At 35.2% G+C, this 24,551-nt stretch overlaps 1 protein-coding gene across 11 annotated transcripts in view; it reads right to left on the bottom strand.

Annotated features, from left to right (window-relative positions):
* Positions 1-24,551, bottom strand: part of DLG2 (discs large MAGUK scaffold protein 2) — a 1,902,487-nt gene that overhangs the window by 749,578 nt on the left and 1,128,358 nt on the right. For 5 of the 11 annotated variants that reach the window (XM_045817839.1, XM_045817837.1, XM_045817833.1 and 2 more), the window contains exon 1: positions 20,459-20,916. The exons of the other annotated variants lie outside the window; for them this stretch is intronic. In XM_045817839.1, coding sequence (XP_045673795.1) covers positions 20,459-20,767 — 309 coding nt within the window. In that variant the 5' untranslated portion in view covers positions 20,768-20,916. Of the gene's footprint in view, positions 1-20,458; positions 20,917-24,551 lie in introns of those variants that run through there. 11 annotated transcript variants of the gene reach the window in all.

Consider the following 24,551-nt stretch of genomic DNA (forward strand, 5'->3'; position numbering starts at 1 on the left):
ACTAAGTCTACTCATTCCAGTAATAATCAACGCACCTTCTAACCTATCACATAACAATTCTCACTAAAGGCTGTGTGTCTGCAACACTGAAATAAGCAAATGTGACTAGTTGTGAACTCAGATCAGGGCCTTAGACAATCTTCCTAATGGATCCTACTCTTCCTTCCCAACATAGTTCTTTCTATATTTTTGCCTCTCAGGGAAAGGAGGGATAGAAGATTGAGAAAACTTTTTGCAAAATATTTTCTCACAGAGTGATTTTTTAAATTGTATTGATATCCTCTCCTTTCTGCTTTCACTTGTTTTTCCAATAGGCAAATATTAGGTGACAAAAAGGGGTGAGAAATATGAAGTCCTTGCTCAGCTCCTCACAGGGTGGGTCTGACTAAAACTAAGCCTTTTTTGACTTTTCTGAGCCTTTCTTTTCTCTATTTTAAAATAAGAATTATAATTTCTATCATCACAGGGATCTTGGGGGCTCAAGTAAAAAGTGTGGGGAAGCTTTGGAAACATAAGGAGTGTTTACTTTTCTGTGTGAGGGAAAGAAAAATGGATTTACCATTCATTGAATATCCACCAAGGACTAGGTACAGCACTAAGCTACTTATGTACTAGGTCTCTTATTTTTACTATGTCTTTTAATAATAAATTGTCCCCATGATATAGGTAGGCATTGCACTCACTGAATGGGTGAGTAAAGGAAGTGGTGGAGAGATTGAGTAACATATCTTGAGTCTCAAAGCTTATTATTTGTCGAGCCAGAATTAAATTCAATTTTGTCTCTTCCCAAAGACAATGCACAACTTCCAGAAAATGTGAACTGTGTTTTTGGTAGCACAGTGGTAAAAATGCAGGGTTTGAGAGTGAGTCAGCAAAGGTTTGGATTCTAACGCTGCCAATCACTCACTGTTGCCATGGCTAAGTTGCTTAAACTCTCCCTGAGGTTTTGTTGTCTCATCTAAAAATGGGGAAGACAAGTGACTAACCCACACAGCTCTTGTGAAGATTTCTAAGTGCACATACAGCACTTAGCAGGATACTTGGCACACAGCATTCAGTATGTGTCAGTTAATATTGTTTCATCATTTTGAAAAATGTTTTTGTTAGCAACCAGCTCAGTAAATGATCTAGGGGAATCACATAATTCCTCATTTACTCCAAAGGTTTTGAAGATGAAGTAGATCACATACAACTGAACATTGACTGAAATAATTGGAAGTCAGCTGGGTATAATCAGTTATCCCAGATTAAAGAAATAAATCTAATCAGGTATACAATGACAAGTTATGATCCAGATAACAAAAAATGAATAAAGTCAGGAATAAAAAGATAGAGTACTCCCAAATTAGACTAAATGGCAATGTACAGATCTGAAAAATTAACTCTCTTGATAGTTAACTTGTAGTTTAACTTGTAATCTAACTTCTGGGCTACTCATTCATGTGTAGTATACTTTACATTATATATTCTAAATGATATCAGACATGTGATTCCCTCATTGAAAATATTAAAAAGTCAATATTAAAATGCTAACCTCTAAATTTATATTCTCCTTATCTAAAAATATTATTACATAAGGTTAAAAACACTTGAGTGTGAGTTTTTTCCCTTATGTAGTGGCATTTATCTGCTTGATTTTTTTATCTGTTTGATTTATATTCCAAAAACTAATGTGAGTCTAGAGAAAACCCAAAATCAGAAATCAGAAGAGTCCAAGAGTTCGTCTAAGAACAGCAGGCCAGCTTGGGTTTGAATATCACCTCCACAGCTATTTAGGCAAAATTTTTATGAAACTCTCTCTTCATCTATATAGCATATTCAATAGACCAAGAAAAAGTTACAGACAAAAAAGACATGCCACTAAGCCTGGATGTGCAGGAGTGGCTGGAACTCTGCAGAAAGACAAGGGTGGAAAGGATTTCCCCAGCTCAGAATAATAGCTGTGAGGTAGGTTATTCTTCACTCTTATGGTTTTGAGTAGAGAGACTTCTCCGGGGTAATCCTGTGGGGTCTCCTTTACCAGCCCCAGGAGGAGAAGGAAGTTTTACACTGGGTAAGTTTGAAAAAAAGAAATTGAGCCTTGTCCCCTCACTCCTTCCTCTTGGGAGCTGCCAGCCTACATAAGCCTCACATTCTCCTTTCACCATAAGACAGGCTTAGAAAGGTAGGCTGTGCCCCTGTAGGACAAGCTGGCAATTGAGTGTGGGCAGTAACTCCAGTACAGAGAGTATAGGTAAGCCCATTTGACTGCCTGCTATAGCTATTTCCTTCAAACTAGCTTTTATCAATAATAAATCCAACTTTTACAAAATATCTATCAGAACCTGGCACCACTATCTTACCTTGTTTTAATGTAAAGATGAAAAAAAAAAAGGTGGCACTTATTGAGCCTCCTCAAACTTGGTAGAGAGTGAAAGTTCAGAAACAAGAGAGTGCATAGTATATTCATAATGTGACACTTTCCTTTTTTTTTTTTTTTAGAAGAGTGACATACTTAGGAAGGGCAAAGGAGGAGAAACTGGTTTTAAGGTTTAAATCTGGTTAGTGAATATGTTATAGAGGGTTCTGTGTCACTTTAATGAATTTGGAGTATCCCATAAGCATGGGGAGTCAACAAAGGATTGTAAGCAGGAGAAGGACAAGGCTTTAGGTGGAAGGAGGGGGTATTTGAGGGATTCTGGCAGCTTGAAATGGATGCATTATGTGGTATACTGGAGACAAAAGACAATTTAAAGACTCTTCCAACAGTACAGGTAAGATCCTTGAGAGTAGACTTAGTCATTGATTCTCTATGGATCTTTAAATTCCTTTAAAATCCAAGAAGTATAATACAAAAGGCCAATATGTCTTACTTTGAAAGCACAATTTTAAAATACCATAAAATCCTGGGGGGTGGGGGAAGCTGCTTATAATGAGAGTTCCAATAAGAGGAATAGACTTAAGCTCAGTTTTGCTGAAATGAAGAGAGGATTATGTGGGCAATCTAGAACTCATGACAAATAATCACACCCAATTTAAAAAACATTATCTAAAAGATAAGCCAAATTTCACCAATCATGTAATAGACAGATGCAAGAAAAACACCAGGATGCAAGCCTCGTGTCTAACACTGTCTTCTCCCTCTCTCCCTGCACGACCATTACCAACACCAGAAACAGAATATGCATGTAATAGTACCTGTGTAACAGATTCAGGCACAAAGAGTTCAGGAAAGATAATACATTACATGACTCATCTAATGATGTAACCCTGTAACCAGATAGAAGGCCAGTTCTAGTGAATAAAGAGCAGGACGGGAAATCACAGCTGTCCACCTAACCCTCCATACTCTGGCCCAGGTTCATCTTGCTACACAAGCACTCTGTTTTTAATTTACTTAGAAGTATGGGTTTATATCTTAAAGTTATCATGCATAAGTTTTAAAAGGTAAACTGAGCTAGCATTTTGAAGAACATCTCTTATTGTCTATTGAAGAAATGTGAGATAAAACTTAGGAATGTGATACCATAATTCTTCACTCAGCAATTATTCTCTGAGGACTTACTGGATCTGTTCTTGGCTAGAACAAGTGCAGTAGCTATGCTGAGCCCTCAGTTTGGGCGTGGGGGTTATCCTTAAATCATCTTCAGTTGTCTTCCAAATTTTAACCTTCAAAGAAGGTTAAAATGCTTTTCTTATTCCATTTTTGAGACATATACTCCCATTACAAAATGATGAAGTTCTTAAGAAGTAAAAACATTAAATAGAACTTCCCAAAGAGCTGTAAGTAAATAATTTTAAAAATTTTATTTTCCTAATTCATTCCTAAACCATTTACATTTGCTAAGGCCTCATCCATAATCATTATTTTTTTAATTCTATAGCGACCTATAAGTTTAATTTTCTAACCACTCCATGCTTATCAGACTCTGAGAGATTAAGTCAACATCAACAAAAGTAGGCTCACATATGCACTAGTACTGACCCTTTGGGGTCAGACCTGAATTCCAACCATACATCTGGTCCTTGTTAGTGGTGTGAATTAGTGCAAACCACTTTGCTTTTAAAAGCCTATTTGTTCATCTATAAGATGGGAATAAGATGACCTTCCTCCCCATGACATTTTAAGGCCAAATCAAGATGATAAATAAGAAATGCTTCACAAATTGTAGCTGTTATAATAATTTATTATAATCATGTCATTCACATTAAGCAATAGTATCACTGAATGTCAGGTCTATAAAAGAAACTATAGATCTAGGCTGCCTTCTTTTTTTCTTATTCATGAATAACTGCTAATTTTCACCATTTTTTTTTCCTGAGGGGCTCTGATGAAGCCTCACCATTCTTAGCACAATGGTCCATACAACCATCATGAATCAATCAGAGATGACAGCGAAACATACTAATTGTATCTTTCCAACCATATCTTTCATATCATATCTAGTCCAACATCCTGCAGTTGACACGAAGACACTAAGATTCTGGGACTGTGCAAGTGTGATTCAAAGAGTTGAGAATCCAGTTCTCTATCTTCATACTATAGTACATATACTCTCCCTCTCCTTTGAGTTGTGAAATTGAAATACGAGTACAAGTTAGAAGAGACAGATCACTAAACCTCACCTGACATTGTGATTTTTGCTGAGGTATGAATTAAACCTAATGGCTCTTGCCATATGCAGTTACAGACAGATCTGAAATAAGAAACTGTTTAGAGGACTATGCATGTGCTGTGTCCAGGCAAATGATAGAACAGAGTCTGCAATACAGTGATTTTAGTAATAAGATAATGGATATTAGCCAAGCTGCTGCGATGCTAGCTATGGGCACCTCATGACAAGAGGACACTTTCACATACAGTAAAATATGATATATCAATTTTTACATCAATTTAGTCCATTGGTCTAGAATGTACAATGGAAATATCTGTTCTTTGTGGCTAAAGTTTATTTCTGAAAATACAGCTTACTCATTACTGTCTTTAAAACAAACTACAGATTAAAGGAAGAATAACTTTTAGAAAAATAGGTTTGCTTGTTTGTTTTCTAAAAGTCTTCCTGGAATATCATCAGTAAAATAATCAGTATCAAATCCCAAAATAAAAGGTTCAGAATCCATAAGAGACACATGCCTGTAGTACTATTTTGTTCCTTAAAGTTAAATAGTAAGAAATGAGACAGGAATCCATCTTAAATGATCTCAAATGCTTAGACCATTGATATTTTGAGAAATTTCTAGTAAACTTAATAAATGGTGTTCCAGGCATGTTCTTGTGATTTCACAGTGCAGCACAAAAGTAAGAAAAGTAGGGAAAATGAGGGAGACCATATGCTTGTACCATATGTTCTAGAAATTTAAAATTCTTTTCAGTAGAGTCAAATAATTACTTTATTTCCTTCTTAGCATCCCACCCAAACTCTTTTTATCTGGAGACTTTCTTAGATAAAGGATATTCATGATCCAATGCATTTAAATGAGATATTACAAATACCTTTCTCATTAAACATTAGAGGGAGGGTTGAAGCCCAGAGCCAAAGAGGAAGGGGAAGGTCAGCATCAGATATTTGGTGGGCCTTGATCAGCCTTGTGATCAGCATCTGGGCATTATTAATATACTTTCCAAATTTTCAACTTAAAAATGAGGTAAATTATGATTGCCCTTATAAGATCAAAACTCAGCCATTCAAAGTAACCATGAAGGAATGAAAGAACACCCAGACAGCACTATAAATATACTATTCTCACTAAAGAAAATGGGTATCAATCAGAAGTTTGAGAAGGTGTTATGGTCAAGAAAAAAAAAAAGCAAAGAAAAAGAAAAGTCAGACAGGCAAGATCCACAACCCCCTGTTCCAGTCTAGGAACTTACTAGGTGGAAAGGAGTCTGAATATTTGAGTTCAAATAATTAACAAATTCTGAAGATGTTCAGACTCTAAAAAGAGAAGTCTGATACTTAGAAGCTATGCTTGACTTATTTTTCTTAACTGCCCTTTGTCATATTCTGTCACAAAGAAACCCACACTATTGAATACAACTTTCTGCTATCTATACTAAAAAATCCTTAATCCATAGAGAGGATCTCCAACACCACTGCCACTTCCTGAATCCAGCCATCATAATCCCTCCCTTGCAAGTACTGCTGTATAGCATTCTAACTAGTTTTCCTCCTTGCATTATCACCTGCCCACAGCTCATTCTCACTGTCATTTTCTGACTCTAAAAAATCCAGTGGCTTCTTGTTGAACTTTGTTTAAAATTCAGATATTTTAAATGATCTCCAAGGTTGACATGACCTGGCCTTCCCTAATACTCCAGTCACTGCCTTTCCTGCCCTCCCCCACATGCTCTATTCTTCACACTAGCCTTCTACTATGGCAGGAACAGAGCAAACTTGCTCCTACCCTCCGGTCCTTGAACATGCTATTATTTTATTTGTGATATCACCTAAAGATTGCCATAAGGTTGTCTTCTTTTTGTCTTTGATCTTTCAAATATCAACTCATTGTTTCTCCTTATTAAGGCCTTCCTCTACTTTACTACTTATCCAAAGTAGCACCCCTTCCACCAACCCATACTCCATATCACATTGCCATAGTTTATTTTTTAATAGTACATCACCATCTGAAGTAATCTTTGTTTACTTGTTAATTGTAAGTATTTCTCAACTAGAATGTTAGCTTTGAATTGTCTATATTTTTGAGTTTCTAGAAAAGGGCTTGATGCATAATAGTCAACAAATCCTTGTGACTGAATAAACAAATAAATTTATGAACATGGATGTTTCAATTCATCTGACAACTATATTTTTCACTGAAATAAATGATTTTACATAAATTGATATAATGTACATTTTATTGAGTCTGAGTCAGTTTCTTGGTCCCAATTCCCTCCAGATATTTATCAGAAAGACAAAAGGTAGAATACAGGGACCTAATCACACTATCATCAAAAGAAGCACTTCTTCAGTATTCCTTGCCTGACACAATCTATTCCCTCCCTACCATTTTTTAAAAATCTTCATCTGAGGATGTATTTACTGACTTTATAGAGAGAGGAAGGGAGAAAAAGAAACATCGATCATTTGCCTCCTGTACATACCTCAATCAAGAATCAACCCCGCAACCTAGGTAGGTGCCCTGACCAGGGATTGAACCCACAACCTCTTCATGCATAGGCTGATGCTCCAACCAACTAAGCTACCCAGCCAGGGTGCCCTCCATACCAATTTTTAAAGATAATATTCTTTCAATCACTCATAAAATATGTCATGCCTTATCCTAGATCTAAATATACAGAAATAATGAAGGCACGGTTTGTGTTCTCTCCTATGGTGGAGGAAGCAGACATGTAAGCCATCACAAGGCTAAATGAAAAGCATATATATGTACAACATTCTCTGGCAGCACAGAGAAAGGAAGGCTTCACAAAGATAACATTTGACATGATCTTTTGATAAATACGATTTTATCAAACACAGGGACAAGGAGTGCTGTTATGGAAAGAGGGGGACATTAAAACAAGATTTGACAGGAGACTATATGGTAGCTTCAGGAAATCAGTGGGACAGCAAGTGGTTGGGTGTGACCAGAATACAGTAGGAGTGGTTGCCAATACAGGTTGGGCCAAATCTACGACAACTTTGAATGTTCTGCTAGGGAATCGAGTTTTACTTTGAAAACCCGTGTTTGGGTCATTGTATTTCATGAGATACTGATAAATATGTATCCATGAAAAAGGGATTTCATCATTACACACATTTAATAAGGACTCCACATATTTTTCCTGCCTTTGGGAGATATAAACACCAAGGGTTTTAAATATTTTATAATAAAAATAAACAACTGCTTTACATGTGTAATCCCACATAGCCCATCCATTAATATTTCCAGACATACTTGCCTTCTGCAAAAGTCAGAATACACTTAAAGTGATTTTGGGTTGTTAATTCATTTACATCAGTGAGTGATACAAACACAGAAATGAGTGTTAAGATAAATTTGGCAACAGAAACACTTAGATTGTATGGAAGCCATTTGGGAGGTTACTCACTGTTGTAAATAGCTTATGTGAATGATAATGCACATGTACGCTCAAGCACTGAGAGTGAGAAGTAAAAAAGGGAAAATGTTTTGAGACACAGATAAAATTCTCTAGCAGCTAGTCCTCATTTAATTGGTGAGGGTTTGGGGACTAAAAAGGTGATGGAGCCAATGATGACTTCCTGATTTTCTGGCATGGTAATTGAGTGAATTCTAAACCAGGTTTGAGATCACTGCAGAGAAGAGAAGATGAAGAGTAATAGAAGTAGTAGGCTGAAGGCTCTGACTTAACTGTGAGGAAAGGGATGGGTATCCTAATGTTAATTGTTACTCATCTTCTTTTTAGTCAATTATGGGGAAAATAATAATTAAGCCTACAAGAAATTACCAATTGTGCTGGGCTCTTTCATAAACTCAAAAGAGTTTCTGTCCTCAATTTAGTTATTCTAAATCTGTCACCTTTTTATTTATTCCTTTGAAAATGTTTTCTTCTATATTAAAAAATAGCCACCCTCATATTACTGACAGATTGGCTTCTGTTGTTTATTTTTTTTAGAACAGCCAGAGGGTGTCCAACTTTAAGAGCAGTTCCCAGAGTTGCTGCACATATATGTTCAATTCTAATACTGGCATCGGCACTGTGATAATAGTATGTTTTTAAGAGATAAAATTTCAAACAATCACTCTAAGATATTATGGTTTTGACTTTTAGGGAGAGCCTGCCTGCATTTTAAGACACATGGACCCAAATTCACCCTTGAAAATGTCTACATAAAAATTTCATAAAATTCTTATCTGTATATAAACATACTATACAACATGCAGGAGATTTCCAGCATATTTCTTTTCCCCATCTGATCAGTCAGATCACTTGTCCTCGTTAAGCTCTCACACTGTCAATTTAATGTCCATATTGCTCTCCTCAGCAAACTCTCTATTGACACAGTCAGGTGGCCTGTCTAATTCTAACTGTTGTGCTAATTACCTTTTTATCTGTCACTCAATTTAATCTTGTTCACCTATGTCAGTGTAAAAAGAGCATTCAGCTCTTTCCCTTTTAGAGAACAGACACAAAGAAAAGGCAGTGGCAGGAGAGATAGGAGCATAGAGCACTTACAAAGATGGTTAAGAACTACCCTGGTAAACAGGATAGGTGAAAATTTCTTTCACCGTGACTTTTAAATAGGAAGAAATCACCTATTTGTATCTTTTTTCCATCCTTCCTTCCTGCCTACCATTATTCAGTCAACCAACTAAGCATGTATTGAATTGCTTAGTTGGTTGTATTATTTGGTTGTATAATACTGAGTATTATTATTGTCTTAAGTATGACAAAGATGACAAAATATTGTCACCATTGATTACGATGACATGAACAGCACTCATCCTTATTAATAAATAAAACAAATTAAAATAGTGACAGCATGAAATTTTTAACTTACCAGATTTATGATTTTTTTTATAAAATAAAACCATCATAACTATAGGAGGAAAGACATATCCACACATTTTAAGAAGAGGAGGACTATAAATCTGTGAAGTCTTCTTAGAAGTAGTTTGGCAATGCACTCTAAGCTCTATAGGGCAGAAATCAATCTCTTTTGTTTTCCATTATATACTCATTGATTAACACAGTATTTTGGCATGTGGGAACTGCTCAATAATTAATTGTCGAATGAAAATTGACTGAATGACTAAATAAATATCATAAGCCTTAAAAAATTTATACCCTTGACTCAGTGAATTTTTTTCTGGAAATATATCCTTATGAGAAATGTGGTCAAAAGTTCACATACACCAATTTCCTAATTCAGTGTTGTTTATATTAATAAAAATAAAATAAGATAACCTAAATGTCCAAAATATGAGTTTTGGTAGAAACAGGAATATTTGGCAGTCATTAAAATTTTATCAACAGGAAAAATATTCCACTAACTTAGAAAACTGTTCACAATATGATGTTAATTTTACAAAAAGCCATAGAGTTTTATATTCCTAACTTCTCACTAACACATATGTATAAACAATATTTTGTATTTAGGTACATCTGTGAATGTGCATTAGTACAAAATATATATTATTTTCTGAAGATACATATGCAGAGACAATTTTAAAAACTAAAAGTGTATCAAATTATGAACTGGTTAGCTCTAGGTGGAATTTAGGTGTTTTTAATTTCTCAAACATATCATTAGCTTATAATGTTTTTACTATAAACTTGTATTGTTTCTATATCAAAAACAAATAATAAAAATATCTTTAAAAGGTATAAATGCTCACCATTAAACTAAGAGAATTTATGATTGCTTATTTAGTTTTTATTTATATTTAAAAAAACTTGAAGTTGAAGACAAAGAAGTCAAAAAATTACAAGTATCTTTCTCTTAATTTTGTTGTTAACCTAAAACTTCTGTAAAAAATAGAGTACAAAATCTGAAACACTGTAATTAAGTACAATAATATTTCTGATAAAGAACAAATAAAATAGATCAGAGGTCACCAGTGTACCAACAGAATCAAAAAGTGTTTCCTAAGATTATCTTCCCAATCTGTCAGAAGTGCGCGCACACACACACACATGCACATGCACACACACACATATACACTAATTATTCTTTAAAGTGATATAAATCTAAGATTTATTTATATAGTTTTAACTTTAGTTAACTTTTAAAGAAAAAATACTTACTAAAAAAACTATAACAATAAATGTTGACCACTAACTAAATAGCACAGCTTTTCAGAATAAAGTGCAAATGTTTTCAATTATGAATTTTTTTATATTAAGCATTTACTTATTTGTTATTGTTTAAGTACAGTTATCGCTTGTGAATTTTTAATGTGGTGCTGTCAACTGCTGTACACTAAGCACTTATATTTAATAACAAAAATGATGGAAAAGAAAGATCATATAGTTTACAACAGGTTGTAGAGAAACTAACTATAAAATAACATTTCATGGCATTATTTTAAACTTCTTGAGAACAAGTGACTCTTAAATTAGACAAAGAAACTGTGAAGAATCAGATTTTTTTTCCTGGTTGTCCTCTCAGAGGGTAGTACTGTAGCTTTCATTCTTGAATTTCATGACCTATTTGAATGCAGAACCAATTTATGAACAGTGATTTCAATATTTTAACAGCTCCATAGAATAGAAGAAGAATCTAAGTAAAGCTGAAGATAACACAAATAAATAAAATTATAAATCTATGTTAACTTTTTGTTACAATCTATTTGTTATTAAATTGAGTTCTATAAGGATAGAAGATATTCTTCTTGATCTTAAGGCACTTGCACAATTAATAACAATAATTATAAATCACATCCAAAACTGATTAAGTACCTTTATATAATATACAAGGCCCACTGCTAATATTCATTCAGAAGTCAAGGACAATTTGTTGACCTATTGCTACATGTTTAATGCTGGGGAAGCAAGGGTACATAAACATGTTGTGCTCTAATGAAATTTAGCTAGTGAAGCTGATAGACATAAAGATAAAGCAGACACAGTTTTTCCACTCCACAGCCACAGACATAGTTGGCAAGTCTGTGTCCACTACATAATAATAATAATAATAATAATAATACAAGATCTGTCACAAAGAGGTGATTGAACAGATGGCCACTGCAGTTAAGTTCTACGATGGGCATATGAGGAATCTCTCACTCTCTAATCAGGAGACAGAGAAGGAAACAACTAACCACATGCTGGGTAATGTGCTAATTGTGCAGGATGCCATGTAAAGCAGAAGTTTTGTGAGCTAAAATGGACTGGAAAGGATTAAAGAGGAGCATATGCTTGAATCAGGTCTTTTAAAAAGAGTTAGGATTTGTTAGGCAGAAGGGGACATTCCATCAGAAAGAAATGGAAAGCTGATCATTTAGTGCAGAGGTTGGCAAACTTTCTCTATAAAGGGCCAAATAGTAAATATTTTAGGACTTTCTGGCCCCATAGTCTGAATGACCACTATTCAAATGGGCCACAGCACAAAAGGAGCCATAAACAACATGTAAACAAATGAGTGTGAATGTGTACTAATAAAACTTTATTGTTAGAGAGTATAATTGAAATTTCACATATTAATAATTCTTAAATGTCATGAAAGATTATTCTTCTTATGGTCTTCAACTATTAAAAATATTTTTAAAAACCACATTCTTAGCATATGAGTTATATAAAAACCGACATCACGTTGGATCGGACCTGTACGAGTGTTCTATACTTTGCTGACTCCTGGTCTAGTTGGAAGACAAACTAAATACACATGTAACAATACACATAACAATATCAAATATCTAAACCAGTGCTTCTCAATTCCAGCAATCAAAACTTTCCATTTTAAAATAAATGTTTTGTAATACTCTCCTTTCTTCATCTGAAATGGGGAATAGAAAATACAACTGCCTATATATAATGTGTTATATAATGCCCTAACTCAAGTAAAGGAGAAATGTAGAGAAATTACTTTATATTAAAATGTTTTAAATAGACAATCTGTGAGCCAGACTATATAGAAATAGTAATACAGTAGTCAAGTGCTTACATATACTTATAATGAATAAATTTAGATTTAAGTAGAATAATGAGACCTTATATCATTTCTTACAAGAAACAGAGGAGAAGTGACAAGCAGACTTTTAGTGGTTTCTAGATTGAAAATTAATGTTGGAAAAAGTAATAACAGATGATTTGTATATGATAATAGATCAAAGAAAATAACTTCAGTTGAAATATAGATAATGTAACTATATTGCTAATATTGTTAAATTAAAAATTTAAATAGAGAATATAAAAATGTCATATTTTTGCAAACAAACTTGGCCTTTATTTATAATTTTAGCATCAAAATAATTCTGTTTAATATAGGGCAGCCAGTGATAAAGTTTATCTATCTATCAATCCATCTATCTATCTATCATCTAACTATTAATGTTATCTGTACCTATGCCTATTTATGTCTTTACCTCTGTTTGGAATTCCCCCTCATTTAATTTCTAGTACTTCAAAAGACCTTGGAAATTTAAAGAAATGGGGAATGGATATAAACAAATAAGCAAAAAAAAAAAATCTCAGCAACCTAAGGGCTTATAGGGAAATTGGGGATAGATGCCCTTTGGGACAATATCAGAGTAATATTGAAGAAAAAGAAAATGCTAAAGTAAACAATTTCAGATAATTGTCACAAAACAGATTCCGTATTGTGTGGTAAAATGTTTTTAAAATTAATATATGGTATGGCAATAAAATAAATTATTTTTAAAACAACCTTATTAATAAAATTTGGTGAGATCTTTGTATTTCATGTTTCCACCAATTTAAAATCTTTGAGTCTAGGTTTATTCAAAGGATGCTTAAGTTCCTGCCATTCCATATTTGCAGGTGACATGTACAAGGGCAGCCTGATGCAGGAGAGGTGTATCAGTGACACAAACACTGAGAGCAGCAGCATTGCTCTAAGGGTGGGATTTTCCAAAATGGGAATCAACTCCTGATAAAATTCCTTACAGAACAATGTACAACAATTCCATGATTTTCACAGGAGTTACATTCCCAGAATATGTACTGAATATTCAATCCTCTCAGAAAATACTTTGTATTTGTTTGTAAAACTGAATTTGATTTCAAAGGCTTAGAAAATAAAAAACTAAAAACATCTTCAGGAATATCCAGGGGATTGTTAACACTTGTGCAGTACACGAGGCAAGTCTGTGTTGTGCAGGACTGTTCTTCACATTATAGTGCATTTAGCATCCTTGTCCCCTTCTCCTAAATGCTAGCAATTATCCACACATAAATACCTCCATGCATTGCTAAATAATTTTTAGTGGTTCTTCTCTCTCCCTATCTCCTTAGGGACTGTTGGTCTGAATTATGAGATAGTAGAAATTAGGTTTATGCAATTTTTTGTATAATGCCCAACACTGCTTTATCAACAAATTGCATACTTAATAATCTTCTGTCAATAATTATACTTCATGAGGATGAGCACATAAGGGCTGAGAAAAGCAGTGCAGCTTGAAACAGTAAGAAGAGAACTCAATTCTGAATTCAAAAACATTGATCAATTCTGTCACAAACTGAATGACCTTGAGCAAGTCTTAACTTTTCCAGGCTTCTGGTTCTACTTTGGAAAATATACTAATGACCTCTAAATTCCCATACTGCTCTAACATAATTATAAAACATTATATGCCTTTGGGAAATTAAAATAATGGAACAGAGAAGGGAATAGAGGAAAATAAAATCAGGCAAGGCTACATTTGTAACAGATAAAACTATCAGAAAAAGGAAGAGGACAGACAATGGAGATGGTGGAATTACAGAGAGGTAGTTGATACTTGGCATGATAGATACCCAGGCAGGTAGACTATGTGTGTATGTGATTCAGCAACATTTAGTAATGTGAGATGATGTTCTTTGACTTAAAGACAATGTCTACAAGCACTTTTATTTTATATTTATATTAAGTTTGTATTGTGGTACATGGTTCCTAATTCCTCACCATTGATTTTGCAAAACATGGAAGGATATTTGACTTTGGATTGTAAACACACGATGCAATATACTGATGATCTATTATAGAATTGTACACTTGAAACCTACATAATTGTATTAACCAGTGCCACCTCAACACATTTAATAAAATTTTTTTTAAAAACTTGCAAGATTGAATCCAAACTGTAAATAACCATAGACGATGAAGTCTTTCTACAAGTAGGTTCCTTTCTGGTGTCAGTGCTGTGGGACCAACTCCAGCTGGTTTAGATCAGCACAGTTCATAACCTTGGTCTGAGAGGAGAGGGCTCTCTAGGGGCCCAACAAACTCAGGGTTCTTGGGACCAGAAAAAGTAGAATGGGGAAATCTAAGTTTTGGCTAGAGGGTACCAGTCCTCCCAACTACGTAAAACACTCAAACCCCTTACAAAAGTTTTCTGTTAAAGTAGAGGTTTAAATAGATCTCTGCGGGTATTCTGCTTCCCAGAGTACCTCAATGAGGCCTTTCTCTAAGGTATGATAGAAAGCATAAGAGGGTCGGATAGACCTATATTTGAAACTAGTTCTGCCCTTATCATTTGTGCTGTCATGAGCAAATTACTTCTAACCTCAATCTCCACACCTGTAAAATGGGGATTACAATGCCACTTCATAGTGTTCTTGGGGGAACTCAAAGAAATGACTAATGCCAAGCCCCTAACACAGTACTTCATACATTGTAGATACTGTGAGTATTCAATAAATATTGTCATCTCTGCTCTTTTCTTTTCCACCATCTGTATTCTTTTTCTCCTTGTTCTGCCCTGGAAAGAATGTCTTGCTGATGTCAGCATCCAGAAGCAGGGGTGCCAGGAGTGTTGACAAAGTGGCTTCACGTCTGCCCATGGAATGCTTAATTCCTTCTGTAAAATGCCTCTTATTCTTTTCTGTTTCCCTTGCCTGGGGCTTGCTAGTGTTTTACAGAGTCTAAAAAAATCTTACTATTCTTTCTTGGTAAGGGGTTCTTACCAAGGGGTTCTCTTTATAGACGGAGTCAGTAGAAGCAACCACAGAGTTAAAACATGCTGTCATGTCTTTCTGGCTGGGTATAAACTGAGCCTAAGATTTCAGCCCAGGGCAACTCTACTTCTTGGACTAGAAAGTCCTCTGCACTCAAGTCACTGCAAACTGCTGTTGCTGGAGGAACTTCAAAGGTTCTATTAGAGAAGATTTACAGATTTTTGGCTAAATATTTCAAGTGCAATTGTTCCAGCAGAATATTACTGAGAAAAATCTAACATCACCTACCTCTGAATACAAGTTTATGTGAGTGCTACTTCATCACTACAATTTCATTTTACATGACTTTTTTTCAGTGTGGACTGTTGTAAATCTCTGAGCACCCTGAAGGACACAGTGTCACCCCATCGCCATGTGGTACTGTGCCAAATGTTTCTGGACGGCTGGCCAGCCTAACCTTCACCATTACAAGTAAGATGTCAGAAAATTCAGTAGATAAGCTAGAAGTTCTAATAAAAGACCACCATAATAATACTTAATTTTATGGAGAATAAGTTTTTCAGGTTTAAAAAACATAATTTGGATATTACTAGTGATCATAAATACCTTTTTTCAACTGGAAAATTTCTGTGTTCTAAGTAATATGCAAGACTTTTTAGGTATTTTCAATTCTTGTTATATTTTCCTATAGTATAATTTTATCTCCTAAGCATTACAGAGGTCACAGATGAATCTTAAAGAGGTTAAACAAGTCAGGTCATATAAAGGTAGCAAGTTCAGATTTAGGATTATCTATCTCTAATGGACATATCCTCTCCAAAGTGCTTGCCATTAATTAATGGGTGTCAGTTGACAGTCACCGAATATTAGCATTGGCAGAGAGAAAGGTAGGTTCATTTAGTGGAAAATCAGTGTTCTTTGAAACAGACAACTGAGGCCCAGAAGGGCTTAATGACCATGAAGCCTAACACAGAGAGAGTGGCGGAGCAGGCACGGGGACCCTGTGGTGACTCCTTGCTGCTGACTCACTGGAGTCCTCATCAAGAGCCACCAGGCCCTCTGTGACCAGTCCCCACTCAAGTCTCCATGGACACACAGCACCAGGAGCAAATCCACGCAGGACCCTAGTGTTACCTGTGTTTGTTGTTATTTTTATTCCAAAAGCACATTTCACTTTGCCCACTTGATAAGCACATTTTTTTTTCAAGTTTCATTTCAACTCAGACCAAGTATTACTACTTCTATGAAGTCTTCACAGACTCACCTCTCTTCCCTCCCCAGAACATCAAGTATAATAAATTAAGGAATAGGTTAATAATAGTTAACATTTTGGCAACTTATTATTCATTCATTCCACAAATACCTACTGAGCCTGTACTGTATGTAAGCACTATGCTAAGTGCTTTACATGTATTATGTTAATCATTCCTCACCACAATCGTATTAGTTAGGTACTACTTTTATCCTCATTTTACAAAATAGAAAACCCAGGACTAAAGAGATGTAGTATCTTTTTTTTTTAAGTATTGCTTTCTCACTTTTCTGTGGTTCCCCTATGTCCTAATATACATTTACTATGGAATTTGCAGCACTCCATGGAACTTTGTTTCACTTCCAAATTGTGGCTTATGATAGTATAATTCTGTGTATATCATGATATATGTGTATTTGATAAATGTTATATATCATTAAAGGCCGTAAGTTGCACAATGGTAGGATAGTATCTACTTTGTTTACTATTATATCCACTACCCACAGAACCCAACAGAGTGGCACATAGTAGGCACTCAGGCAATAGTTAAATAAACAAATTAAGAACGAATGAATTAAAGAATGAATGAAGAACAAATGCATAAATCACTAGTCTCCAAATCACTGTTCTGTGCTTCCTGCCTCCGCAAATCAGTCTGCATTGGGGAGAATTGCCACATAAGCAATGATGGACGTGTTGTGTATTTTTTTGGTTGTTGTTATTGTTGTTGTTTTTGTCTCTTACCCAAAGCCAACATTATTATCCTAGAAGTACATTCTAGAATTCATTTCTGGACTCTATAATTTTCCATTTTCTTACCTATTATTATGGTTATATTAATTCTACAGATCCAAATGGAATGAAAACTGATTGGAGAATGGACAGAGCTGTTTTTAAGTCCTGCTGAGGAACAACATAATGACATAGCCCTGTTAGTACACAGCACCCCAAATAACAGGAGTTTGGCAAAGAGCCTTAGGAGGAACTCAAGTCATTACCAGGCCCTCTATTATAGCAGCCGGAAATCACACTGCTGATTTTCACGTAATACAGCAAATGTCTCCTAGGGCAGGCTCCCTGCTCCCAGACACTTAACAGCCCTCAGGCACGTCCTGTACCACATGTGGGTCCCTAGGCTATGCTAAAACATGCACTCTTCTTCTTTCTGGTTTATCAAGGATTCTAATGTTTAGTATATTAGCCCCCATCCTTTGTTTTACAATATTTCCTACAATATCTATAGTTAATTTATGGGGAAAAATAGCATAACAAAATTCTCAAAACAGACTTAACTTTAATAAACATATTCATACAAATGTACATGCTCTCAGTTCTTGATAGTTTTACATGGGCATATAGTATACACCCACATCTGTATACTTCAAATATTAGATATATTCTGTACATGCATTTATAAATGAATATTAACATACATATTAAATGTATATCAACATTTTGCATACCTATCAGGAGCAAGGGAAATATACTTTATATAGAGAGAATAAAAACCATTCTTTTGTAAAAAAACAAGCTAGTATATGCTAGATAAAAGAATATAGAATTTTATATTTTATAGATGTGTGTGTATTTATATGCATGTATAAAAGTATGTGTATTCATATACATACTCATATATATATAACAATGTTAATATATGCAAGGCAAGTAGTTAGGTATAGAGATATTTAAATACATATATTAAAATCCATGTGCATATGTATATACAAATTAAAAACTACTCAATATAATATATTTGCAAAGGTACAGGAGTGGGATACAGAAAGAAATAGATCATCCAGCTTGGAACCATTAGGAAACTGAAATGGTAAAAGACTGAAAGGATTGGTGGGAGAGTTAAAACACTGAAGACCCTAAAAGACACAATGTTTTAGCCCCAGCATTTAAGGACTGCTATTTATTTTCCCTAGCCAATAATAAAGAGCATGTGAATGAAAGCAAAAATGTATAGAAATGTGTATGCAAAATAATAATGGGAGATGGTTTTTACTTCAATTTACTGCCTTCTCATATGTCACTGGATCTCTATCAGAGCAGAGACTCTATTTCAATCCTTTAAAGTATTAATAGGTATAAGTTTAAAGGAAGTAGGGGGTTGACTTTGTTGAAAACCAGGGAAAAGTTTCTTTTGGTTGATGAAAAATGTATCAAGAGTTTTACAGAATACTTTCCATAATGTAGTACTAGAGATTTTGTTGGGAAGATTATCATTTATGAAATAAAATTTTATTACATATTGGATGAAAATTGTAACTTATTGTGAATAACTCAGATGTGAATTTGTCTGCTTTGCCTCTGTGAGCCTTGAAAGTGCAATCAATATGGACATACAGGTTAAAGACATTTAAACACATGTATTTGCTAAAGATTGTATAGAGACATCAAAATTTCTGTTTCCCATCACTGTCTGATCAGAAACAGTGATCAATCCCATCACTTTTCTTCAGTTGGGGATTGATGCTAACTTTAAAAATGAACTGAGTTTCCAAATGTTGAGCTCCATTTCAAGCTGAATTAATTTAATACTATAATGACAATATATCCTTGATTTAAATCAGGATGCTAAGATGCATGATGCAATGCAACAAAAGCCATATATTTGGTAGGCATATGTAACTATATCATTAAGATGTAGTGATATATGATATTCTTGGAAGTACTTTCTATAAAGCTAATATTAAAATTAGAATGTTTTCTACAACTCTCAGATCATAACATTTTACTCATGATCAATGTTCACTTTTCAGTTATGCTAAAGGCAAATTAAAATCAAGAAAGGATTTTGTTTGAAAATACAGCTCTTCTCCCTTCAGTGCGTGTTTGAGAACAGTCATTGGTCTGTATGCACGGCAGTGGTCACAGGTGCATTGTATTTCTATTTTATGGCATTTACAGAGAGCTTTCTCTCTCTGGATGGAAGCAGAGAAAATAAACCAATTTATTTTCTAGTAAAATGCTAGTTGTTTGGGGCAAGAATGAGCTAGGAATCAAATGAAGGGAATCTGCTTTAGAAATGCATTCTAAGAGGGAGAGTTTTTAATATAAGTAACCTATTGCTCCTCTATGAAAAATGAAATGTTTCATTAGTTTATTCTGAGTATAATCATCCTGTAGCTTGCTTTGAATTATTCCTTTTGTTTGTAAAATAAATTATTTAGTGTAAAAAATTTTCTTCTGTATTACTAAAAAGGTATACAGCATTATAAGAATAAAACTAGAAGAGTATACTTCAAATCATTACTTTCCATAACTGAAGAAATCTATGTTCTTTTATCTCTAAAGAGAGAGTATCTGATTAAAGTTCTTTTTCTCTTCCTTAGACAAACAAACAAAAACTCGGCTAGGCAGAATAGAAAAGTTAAAAATGATTAGAAGTAGAAGTGCAGCTAAAAGACTATGATGCAGAAAAGTAAAATCATCTGAAGACTGACTAGAAAAGTTGAACTTGGAGAAAAGTCACTAAAAGAACCTGAGCACAGCATCCCTGGGATTTCACAGGCCACCCAGAGGTGTGAGCCCACAAAAACCTGTGAAAGTGACAGGTTTTCTAGGTTTACCACTCTGTCAGCAAGGAGGACTCAGCAAAGTTTCCAAGCCACCCTCACCTTTCACAACCTGCTCTCAGTTTCTTCCAATACTCAGGAGAAAGTCATAAGGAAAAGGCTCACCTGTGCTGGGCTGAACCAACCCTGTGGGCAGGCACAGTGCTCCCCACAAGTCCCTTTGCCCTTGGTGCTCATCTTGTGGGGACTTTTCCGCATACTGTCCCACAAGGTGACTAGCTTGGTCCTGTTTGGAGGTGGTCCCGCAGGTCCTGAAGAGGGCATGGTCTGAGAATTGTACCCAAGACCCTGAGGGCTCCTCTGCCAGCCACAAGCGCAGTGGGCATCCCTGATCAGTGTGGGTGCACTCCTGCCAGCATCCATGCCATCAGACCCCCGGCTGCAGCTGTGTTGCTTGGTGAGGTATGCATTCATACTGCACTGATGCCTACTTTTTCCTTTGGTCAGCTCTGCACAGGAATGTCTCCTCCCTCACACCCCTTTCTTCCAGGCAGTTGTAAAAGTCTTTTTTTTTCTCGCGTGGATCCTTCAGTATCTTTGACAGCTGCTATAAGCAGTGCATCGTGGGAGCAGTGGGAGCAGCGAGAGCAGCTCTGCACAGCATTATCTTCGGGCTGGTAGCTCTTTGTCAATAGATGACTCAACTCACAGAGCAACTTGACAGTATCCCTGCTCTAGGCAGAAGCAATCAATGCTCCACACAGCTGGGCTACAAGACTGTACACTGTTACAAACCCTTTTTGGATGGAGCCCCGCAGTAAAGAATACTCTCTGCAATTTGGCATTCTGGCTTTTCCCTCTCCTGGCTGAACCCCACACAAAATACGGACCTCAGGAAAGACAGCTTCTTATCAGACTAGCAGGACCCTTCTTTCCAGAAAGAATGCATCTAGGCTGAAACAATACAGCATAAGCAAATTGAAATGATGGGAAAGTTAACCTGTCAAAGAATTTCCAACATTTACAGGAATCACTTATCTAGAGAGATATTTGCCAAGACACACCAAATCATGAGGTAACTAAATAAGAGCATCAATATTAACTCTGAAGAACTTCAATTTATTGAGAAAAATCACTGAGATCACAGAATGATACAAGAGTCCTTTAAAATTTGGAAGCTGAATGTGTTTTAGACCATGATTATACATTATAATCTAAGCATAGCTTCTTTATGCTATGAACTGTTATTAATTCTTTCTGATTTGAAATAAAGTAATTTTCAAAGTTCAAAACTTATGGGTTGGCTTATTTTAACACAGTGTTTTTCCTTACCCAAAATTATTCTGAGGATTTCATTTCAAATACTTAACCACAACAAATACATCCACCACGGAGAAAGTCTGCATTTTAAAGTGAAAGACACATCCAACTCTGCCATCCAGTATTTTGGTTTCCAAAGACAGAATTTTCAAATTCCTTCACCAAAAAAAGACGTGAAATTTATCCAATTTAAAGCAATTGCCTTCCAGAGAGGACGTGATTGTTTTAGAATTTTAGTATGATTGTAGAAGTCATCTATAGTATTTTCAGTAAAGGGAAACACATTTAGAGTTTCTATCCTGTTTAAAACTTTCCCCATCTGTAACACAAATATCTCTCCCTATCACATATCCCTAAAGGAGTATTTTTGTTTGATTGGGAAGCAAGCTGTCACCCATGCAGCACCAAACAATGCTGATATAACCCCATAATATAATAATGTCCTCTAGAGACCATCAGATACCATTAGATCAACAATATCCATGGGTTGTCTGGGGTCTGGGGTAGTGAAGACCTCATTTCTCACTGAGCTGGCAAAGTTACTATTTCAAAGGTCAGGGTTATATCATATTCTACACTTCAACAGTAGGATTCCCTAGATAAATAATTGTTATATATAAAAACCCTAAACAAAAGAAGCAGCATCCTCTCTGTTGGTGGATCTCCACAAAAGAGTCCTTTTCCAAATTCTGCACAAGAGGTTGACATTAGTACCTTGCTTGGTACAGTAGGCATCCCAAACACCTTTGCTAAATAATCAGAACCTACATGAACGAATTCCAAAGGCAGGCCCTGGATTTTTTCCCAAGCACCTAGCACACTCACTGCCCAGCACACAACAGGCTTATAAATAGATTTTTTAAATGGATGCATGAATGGTTGGGTAATTGCATAAACAGAAAGAAAGAGCAGAGGAATGAAGAAGTTGACCAAAACTTTTTTGAAAACAATATTTAATTTAGCAATGCCCCAGAAACACAAGCTCTTCCATTAGGGTTAGCTTCAGTTCTGGTTTTGATGTATTAAAGAAATTTGCCCCCAAAATAGATGTGAACTACAGGGAAGAAATAAAGGTGGCATCATGGTCTTCCTTTCTGAAAGAAAATCAAGGAGTCAACATCAATCCTTAAAAATGGGAAAATTGAGGCAAATAGATCATCATGTGATAGTAGGGAAAAAGGAAGAAAATGATTTCTCTCTCTTTCTTTCTCTCATTTTTTAGGCTTAGTCCATGGATAATGCCTGGAATAACTTTTGGGTCCAGTAAAGCCCTAGAGAACTTATTTGTGTGGTGTCACCATGATGCGTGGCTATGCAGTAGGACTTGATGTGACATGGCAAATCATTACTCTGAAATGCAAACGTTGGGAAGCTGTAAGTTTGGCTCTTTTCAGTCTTATCTAACCTTACATGCTGCTCTAGTTTTCTCCGACAGGTGTCATTCATTGCACAAAGTACCATTGACTTCTGCAGGGAAAATATGCCCTATTCTCACCAATTTACCTCTCAACTATGAGAGTCAGTCTGCACAGGAGCAAGGCAGTGTGAATCCATGTAATTTTGTAATGGTGTATGCACCTTGCAAGACAGAAAATTTCTTGTTTGGGCACTGCTCAAAGATATTATAAATCTTCCTAGGAGCACTGAATTGTTGTGAATGGGTTATATGTAATGAGCTATTTCTTCTCAACACAAGGACAACAGAATTCTTATTTTAATGACCTCAGCATGACATTTCTATATTGATAAATGTTACATAACTAATATTACTTTTCTTGGATGATCTTGAAAATCATAACAAACTTTTGTTAAATTCATTACAAGACTGTATTGAAATTGCTCTTTCACTGTAATACATGTAAAATAATTCCAGCTTTCTGTCTTCCCCTCTCCCCACAATTATTTTTTATTTTCGAACATGACATTTGGCTTTCCAAGTCTGAGGACAGACCACTTAAACAGATAAATATGTTCAACTAACCCATTGTACTATGAGACAGACCTACTAATTAAAGATAATTCAATTTGATCAACTGTAATTGGACAATTGTAATGACCATGAGATGACATGAAATTCTGGCCAAGCAAGAATTAGTGGTACACAAGTACACATCCCAGTTATCACTGTGATTTAACATGGGCAGATGGTGCGCAGGGCAATGCCTAGATGAGATATATCTCAGTGACCTTTCTTTGACCTGTTACTGTCTGAATAGAATAACCACTAGTTTTAAAGCAGAAGCTTAAAATTAATATCCTGGCTTGATTTGTTTAAAATGAAATATCAAGGATGACTTACTAAATAAATTGCACTCCACTAAAACACTATGCAGATATATTTTGTTCCAGATGAAATTTCCTTCAGGCTCTCTCTGCATATGGGTAATGAAAATATTAATTATAACAGAAGAGCAGAAGCCCATTAGCATCCATAAGTAATATGTTAAGTAATCACAAAATGATAGAAAGTATTAGATATAATTTATTTTGATTTGAAAATTGTAGGCAGCCTATTCCTGTGGCTGCAAAGACTACAGATGTTATATATGCTAACAGATTAGTAGTCTTGTACACCTAAGAACCTTCAGCCTAGGCAATCTCCAGATCTGATTACATTTACCTTTCAAAATAAGAGGGAACCAAGAATATTTAAATCATTTTAGGCTTTAAAATTATTTCCAAAATGCTTAAGCCAATTTAGTCATAAGTCTTAGAAGGCAAAACAAGAAGGGATTGATAGTGAGGAAGGATACATGCTTAATTTCTATAGCAATTTAACCTGGACATAGAGTTTAATAGGAAGTAAAAAAGGTTTAAAATGTCCCAAATTCTCACTGATATACTAGGATTTGGGTGGGTATTGAGGAAAGGAGATCAATCTGAATTAATGTAAGGCTGAATTATAAAACGGTTTTCAGGAAGTGCAGATTTATTATAT

Source organism: Phyllostomus hastatus, unplaced genomic scaffold, assembly GCF_019186645.2.
Source record: "Phyllostomus hastatus isolate PE091 unplaced genomic scaffold, TTU_PhHast_1.1 phas_scaffold_317, whole genome shotgun sequence".
Lineage (NCBI taxonomy): Eukaryota > Metazoa > Chordata > Mammalia > Chiroptera > Phyllostomidae > Phyllostomus > Phyllostomus hastatus.